Source organism: Jaculus jaculus, chromosome 10 (assembly GCF_020740685.1).
Source record: "Jaculus jaculus isolate mJacJac1 chromosome 10, mJacJac1.mat.Y.cur, whole genome shotgun sequence".
Lineage (NCBI taxonomy): Eukaryota > Metazoa > Chordata > Mammalia > Rodentia > Dipodidae > Jaculus > Jaculus jaculus.
The window spans coordinates 60,166,969-60,174,341 of record NC_059111.1 but is presented as its reverse complement, the minus strand read 5'-3'; the positions used below and the strand labels follow the sequence as shown (position 1 = coordinate 60,174,341).

Here is a 7,373-nt window from a genome sequence, read left to right as displayed (position 1 = left end):
ATCAACTCTTCAATGTGGTCTGTTTTCTAGTTAAAAGCTTCATGTCAGGAATAATGCAAGCACAGCAGAAGGCTTCAGTGCTTCAGTGGAGACAAAAGGACCAGGACTCTGAACCCAGGCTGACAAGTGATTACTGCAGGACAGATGAAAAAAAAAAAAAGCTGCTTTAGTTCTTTGACTTATGTTTGACAGTGAATGCTTCTGTAAAGAAAAACACAATTCTTTGTCTCCACAAAATTAAAAAATATCAGGAGCACCAAAAGGCTTTCATACTACATATATATTTACTATAAAAGCTAAATGAAGTAGTATACTGTGAAGAGGAAAACTGACTCCCATAGATAGCTGTTTAAAAATGCATGAGGCAAATCAAACCATCTGAAAACAGGATTTGTCATGGAAACAGCATGGTAATAGGACAATCTTATCAGTGGCTTATGGTTTTCCCACCAAGTCTATTTTGAAATATTGAAAGATATAAAACTAAACCAAAATAAACAAAAAGAAAACCCACTGGCTTCTATATATCATGTAATTTAAGATGAATTGTTTTCTAAAAGCAAAGCCTGATAATGACTTTAAATCTTCTGAAATGATTTGAATCCATTATATGAACCCTTTTACATCAAATTTATAGCTGCATCATTTTGAGGACACTCACAGTAAGACTGCTTTGACATTCATTCCTTGCATAGAGACTAATAGTCTTAATTCCCACCCTAAAATGGCCTAATTTAATTATCTAGTGAGACATGTTTTAGTTTGGCCAAAGAATTACTATTTTTCATGTGTGTATTTATACACAGAACCTCAGATATCTGCTATTTTCTATTAACTTTAAGAAAGCACGAAATTACATCTTGCTACTAAAAATCAAACAGTTTATCTTCAATTGAATATGAATTTTTGTCATAAAAGTGGATGATTTATAAGGCAATTGCCTTACAACATAAGAGTAATTCTATTGTATTAATGATCTTCACTTTAGCCCCTTGTCATTCTATCAAAAAAAAAATTTTGCAAAGAAAATTTAATAAATGTATTTTTATCTAAAGACATTTTTATGAGGTTCTATTTCTCAAAATACTATTTCTATATTATGAAGTGTAGAAGTGAATGAGTAATTCCTATTTTAAAATTTAATTTGCATAGTTATATGCATAATATAGGTGTATGTATACACACATACACAAATTCTGAGTAAGAGTAGATCACTAGATTTCTCTGGTGAAGGTTCTTTGAACAATATGAAAATGGAGTTCTCAAAAGCAAATAAAAAAGACTTATAAACCCAACTTCTGTTTTAGGATACTTATAAATACATATTCAGTAATCATTTATTGATTGCCTATTTATAATTCTCAAATATTCAAGATAATGAAAGAGATAACAGGACCTAATAAGAATCATGACAAAGGCAATGACTTAAAAATAAGCTTCATATTATAAAAATCATATCAATGACCCCTTGAAAGAAAAAAAGCTTTAATATTAAAATTAGAATAATCTTTTAATAATCTTGTTTGAATAAAGAAATAATTTGAAATGTATTTTCTACTGTCATGAAAACATTTTTTTCCCTTGGGACTTCACAAATGTCAACCATAACAATGCAAATAGTGTTTATTCTTTGGAAGGACCAGCCTGAAGGTTTCAAGATAGACTTTTCCATTGAATTCCTACATGTTTATATTGTGTGACTGGTTATGAGACAGTATAAAATGTAAAGACAGTTCAAACAGTTCAAGCTCTATTACTTTCAGGCACAAAAACCATATAATTTTGTACAAAACTTTGATTTTTTTATTTGTGAAATTAAAAATATGGCATTATATATATATATATATATATAAACTTCTATTCCTCTATAAATATAGATGATTTTGTGATAGTGAACAGAATAAATGCATACCAAATTCAAAGATCCATGTCATTTTAGGGTATGGCAGACATAGATAAATTTAGGTCCTATGTACCAATATTTTGATAAACTCAAAGTTTAAAACACTACAGTTGGGAGGATTGTTTTCTCCTCTTTTTCAGAGAAACAAAGCAAATTTTTAAAAAAATGGCTTTGAACGATTTACATTTGACACTTTTCTGTAAATCACAAGAAAAAAAAAAGAAGAGGAACACACAGGCTAAAATGCACACTTTTCTTCAGCATGCATACCCAGGTTTTGTTTCTTTCAGGACCTGGTCCCATAAAGTAATCATTCCACTGCCTTGACCTTCTGAAATCTTACTATATTATTAGAGGTATGGGTTGTTTCTCCCTCAGAAAATGTTCTTGACTGGTCGTCATAACATGTTGAAAGTGTACAACTTTAACATTGTAAAGTTTCCAATACTCATCTAATTATTATTTGACTAAAAATGAGGAAAAAAGACTCAATTTTGAAGAAGTCTATTCCACTCTATCCTATGTTCAGCTGTTCTGTTAAGGAAAGCAGGAACCAACTCCCTAGTGAAGCTTTCCAGGAGACTTTAATGTTTCCATCTCACAGAAGGGTAAAATCTCCACACAGGCTGCCTCACACTTAAAAGGAGGTTACTAGCCATCCGTATGCAATTAGAACTAACATTTTACTGCCTCCTTCTTCAGCCTCTCCCAACCCACACAAAGCTGCATGCTCTTCCCAAATCTCACTAACCACATCTTTCCATGACGCTGCCTGGCCAAACCCAGAGCAGGTTTTAGACACTGGAGAATGAGATGAGCTCACCCATCAAAAATTAGACTTTAAAAAGTTTGGCATTGGTTATGCCACTCACTCTAACCAACTTAGGTAAAACAAGGGAGTGTCTGGAGATGGGACTCCAGGGCAGAGGGAGAGTGAGACTACCAGAAGCCCCCTCCTCCCCGCCCCCCGTAGGCCACGATGAAGTTGGGTTAAAGTTCTCAAAAACTCAGCGCCAGGAAGTCAAAGGGACAGGCAATGTGTGGCTGAGCAAGGAAGAACTGGAATGGGCGGGGCCCACCTCCGGGTTTGGAAGCTTCCAGTTATGTACCTTAACAATTCCCATCCCAAGCAAGGAGGGCAGGGAGGAGTCTTAGAAGGAAGGCGGGAAGTGACCCTAACAGGGCAGCCCCCATCACAGCCCGCAGTTAGGGACTTGCCCTCCCCTGAGCAGGTCCCCAGCAGGCCCGAGCCCCGCGGCAGGAACGGGGCATGCAGGGCGAGCAGAGCACTCAAGAGTGTGCCAGGGCTTCACGTCTTTTGCAGTCCTTCCAAAAGGGCAAGAGAGAAAAACTGCAAATGGTTTAACCCTAAGTAGTTAAAAAAAAATTTTTTTAAGAAAAGAAAAACGCGTGGTCAATAGTCTTTAAATACAAATATACTTACAAAAATCTTACACAGGCTATTTACAATCATAAAAGCGTACAGTCTTGTTTATCAGAGCGAGGGCTAGAGAAGACGGTCCACAGGCCCCTGGCTGTCGGTCCCTAATGTTCATTAACCTCAGAGAGGGGCCCCCAAAAAGCAAGAGTCTACTGAGGAAGCCTCCTGTGACGGGGCTTGGCAGGGGTTCCTTGGGGCCATCTTTAGGGGAATGGCTGAGAACTAGGAAGGGTTGAGTCCTGGTCTCAGACCGTAGTCTCCCCCTGTTTGCTGTTGGTTAGCCTCGTGTAAAACTTCCTCCAGGAGTTCAGTGTCTTGCCGGACCAGATCCAGAAGCCCGACGTGATGCCCACAATCAGCGTCATTAGATACTTGATCATGAAGACTGTAAAGTCAGGGCTCATGGGCGGGTGTGGTGGGGCGCCTCCACCACCCTGGAGGTGAGGGCAGGGGATGGCATAGCTCTTACAGCTCTGGGCTACCCAGCTGCGTTCCCACTGGTCCCGAAAGGCCTGCTCATAGAAGTAGCAGGCGATGACGATGGTGGCCGGCACAGTGTAAAGCACGCTGAAGACCCCGATGCGCACCATGAGCTTCTCCAGCTTTTCTGTCTTGGTGCCATCGTGCTTCATGATGGTGCGGATGCGGAAGAGCGACACGAAGCCCGCAAGTAGGAAAGATGTGCCAATGAACAGGTAGACGAAGAGGGGCGCCAGGACGAAGCCACGCAGCGCATCCACGTTGTTAAGCCCCACAAAACACACTCCACTCAGCACATCACCGTCCACCTGGCCCAGTGCCAGAATAGTGATGGTCTTGATGGCTGGCACAGCCCAGGCAGCCAGGTGAAAATACTGTGAGTTGGCCTCGATGGCTTCGTGGCCCCATTTCATGCCAGCTGCTAGGAACCAGGTGAGGGACAGAATCACCCACCAAATGGAGCTGGCCATGCTGAAGAAGTACAGCATCATGAAAAGGATTGTGCAGCCCTCCTTCTTGGTGCCCTGAGCCACGGTGCGCGCCCCGTCCTCGGCGAACTTGTCATTACACACTACCCGGTCCTCCAGCAAGAAGCCGGCGATGTAGGCCACGGCCACGGCCGTGTAACAGCCCGACAAGAAGATGATGGGTCGTTCTGGGTAGCTGAAGCGCCTCATGTCCACCAGGTAGGTGAGCACGGTGAAGAGGGTAGAGGCGCAGCACAGGACCGACCAGATGCCAATCCAGGTGCGCGAGAAGCGCAGCTCCTCCGGCCCAAAATACATGAGCCCGTACACTTTGGTGGGCTCGCAGGGCGCGCCGCAGTCCTTCTCCCCCAGAAAGTGGTAGTTGAGGTAGGAGGGCACCTTGAGGGCGCGCGGGCAGGAGAACTTGCCACGCTCGGAAGAGCCGGCGACCCCCGGGTAGCCACCCCGATACCCTCCGCCGCTGCCGTGTTGGGGGTTGCTGGTCCAGAACTCCGGCAGCAACGACGGCGTTGGGGTGCCTTTGTCGGATGTATTCTGACCCACGCACAGCTCTCCCGCGCCGTGCACCGGGAACTTCTCGCACTTGAGCGTGTCGGGCCACTGGAAGCCGAACTTGTTCATGAGTGCCTCGCAGCCCTGGCGCGCGCGCTCGCACAGGGAGCGGCAGGGCGGCAGCGCCTGCTCCAGCACGGTGCACACCGGCGCGTACATGGAGCACAGGAAGAACTTGAGCTCGGCCGAACACTGCACCTTCACCAGGGGGTAGAACTGGTGCACCTCCAGGCCTGCGTCCTCCTGGTTCGTGTGGCCCAGCAGGTTGGGCATGATGGTCTGGTTGTAGGCGATGTCGGTGCACAGCGGGATGGAGATGGGCTGGCAGTAGCCGTGGTCCGGGATGGAGATGCCCCGCTCGCCGTTGTACTGCTGTCCACCCTGCTGCTGCTGAGGCGGCGGCGGCGCGGGCTGTCCCGGCCCAGGCCCCTGTCCTGCCGCCTGCGCCCGCACCCCCAGCAACCACGGAGCCTCTAGCAGCCACAGCAGCAGCAGCAGGCGGCTCACCCCGCGCCCGGGCTCACTTCGGAGGCGGCGGAGGCGCTCCGCGTCCCCGCGCCCCACCTCGACACAAAGTTGCCAGCTCGCGCCGCCGCCGCCCGCGGCCCGGGACTTCTTAGGCGCCTCCTCCTCAGCCATACTTTCTCTGCTCCTTCCCGGGCGCCTCTCGGCTGGGGCTGCAGGCAGTGGCGCGGCCGGCGACGGCCCCTTCCCTGGGTCCCGGGAGCTCCGGTCCCTGCCGGTGCCCTCCGTCGAGCCGGGGCCGCAGCCGCGCTCCGCCCGCCGCCCAGGCTCTTCAGCTCCGCGTCCCGCAGCCGCCGCCGCCGCCGCGGAAACTTGCGGTTCATGAAGCGCGGGCGGCGGGGACAGCCCGGGTAGCTCGGGAGCGTCGGGGTCGCGTCCCGCCTGGCTGGCTCCCGGCTGGCGGCGCCGCGCTAGTGGCCACGGCCCCGTACAGCTCGCAACTCGCGGCAGCCCAGCTGCCTCGGCTCCCCCCTGCGCCACCGCCTCCTCCTCCGCCGCCGCCGCCTGACCATTTGTGTCAATCCCTCAACTCGCTCCCTCTCCACTCCCTCGCGCGCCTTCCAACCGGTTTCCAGGCGCCCCGCGGTCTGTCTTTCACCGAGAGGGAGGAGCCTTGAAACCGACGCTAAACTGGAGGCTCAGGGACCGTCGCCCAATCGCGGCACCCGCTTCCCGGCGCAAAGGGAGCCCGCTGCCTGCTTGCCGGCAGCGCGGCGGGAGGAGGAGGAGGAGAAGGAGGAAGTGCCGGTGGTGGCCCAGGCACCAGTAGCGCACAAAGAGTGAGCTTGCTAGCCAGCAGGATAGGCTTGGCTGCTCTTGCTTTCTGCGGGAGTGGAGAGGACAAGAATGGTCCCATATGCTGCGGGAAATATTGAATAGCAGTCGGCTGAACGCGGGGTTTAGCTTTGCTTTTACCCATTTTCATGTTTACAAAAGCTTGCTCCAAAGGCTAGGACAGCCGAACTCATGAGCGCTGTAATCAGAACGCATGCCTCTGACTTGAGAGAGTAGGGTTTCCTTTGAGTTTTAAGTCTGTCGAGGTTTTGTTTAAAATGTGACTCCAATAAACCGTGGAGCGTCCTGGCTAGGCTTGGCGGGCTTTGGACGCGCCATTTCCCTGGATGGTGTTAAATGAACAACAACAACAAAACACAAACTTTGATGGAATGTAAAAAGTAAAGCCAGATGCGACTTCCACGTGTATCATGCTTCTTGTAGTAAATCATCTTCCCCCCACCCCCGCCCCAAGCCCCTGGTCCTCTTCTATGAAGTCAGGAAGAACCCAGGGAAAGCCATTCATTTAATTTTAGGCGCGGGGGGCGGGGAGTGGAACTTGAAACCTCAACAATCCAAGCGGCTGGGGTTCTTGTTTGAGACCCAGAGGTGTAGCGCAGCTCTGGCAGTCAGGGTAGCCTGGGGCCCTTAGGAAACTTCTAGAAGCCTTCTAACCCCTGGGGATGTCCCAGCTTTGGTAGGAACTCTTGGGACTTGAACCATTTATTTTAAACAAGCAGAGAGATGTAGCATGTACCTTCTACAGGTCCTCAGACCAGAGGGTGCTAGTTCAAAAATCAAAACAAACTGAGAGCCAAAAGCATTTATACTGGTTTCTTTCCTTATTACTTTTAAATAATGGTTCATCTTTATTACTCAGTTTTATCAATAAAATGCCATTGTATTTTATTTATTCTATAAATTTTTGCCTTTGACTAGACTTCATCTCTGGAGAGTTTATTTTTAATCGTTTATTTATACTCTTATTCATTGTTCAGAAAACACTGTCTTAGAAGGTAGTCATAAAGATAAAGGAGAGGGCTGGAGAGATGGCTTAGCGGTTAAGCGCTTGCCTGTGAAGCCTAAGGACCCCAGTTCGAGGCTCGGTTCCCCAGGTCCCACGTTAGCCAGATGCACAAGGGGGCGCACGCGTCTGGAGTTCGTTTGCAGAGGCTGGAAGCCCTGGCGCGCCCATTCTCTCTCTCTCCCT

The 7,373-nt window shown here is 48.3% G+C and overlaps 1 protein-coding gene across 1 annotated transcript; it reads right to left on the bottom strand.

The window, feature by feature from the left end:
* Window positions 1-1,491: 1,491 nt before the first annotated feature.
* On the bottom strand, window positions 1,492-5,613 carry Fzd1 (frizzled class receptor 1). Its single transcript, XM_004656232.2, has one exon. It carries the CDS (start codon window positions 5,501-5,503, stop codon window positions 3,590-3,592), a length of 1,914 nt encoding a protein of 637 aa, XP_004656289.1. The 5' UTR covers window positions 5,504-5,613; the 3' UTR covers window positions 1,492-3,589.
* Between the last annotated feature and the right edge of the window lie 1,760 nt (window positions 5,614-7,373).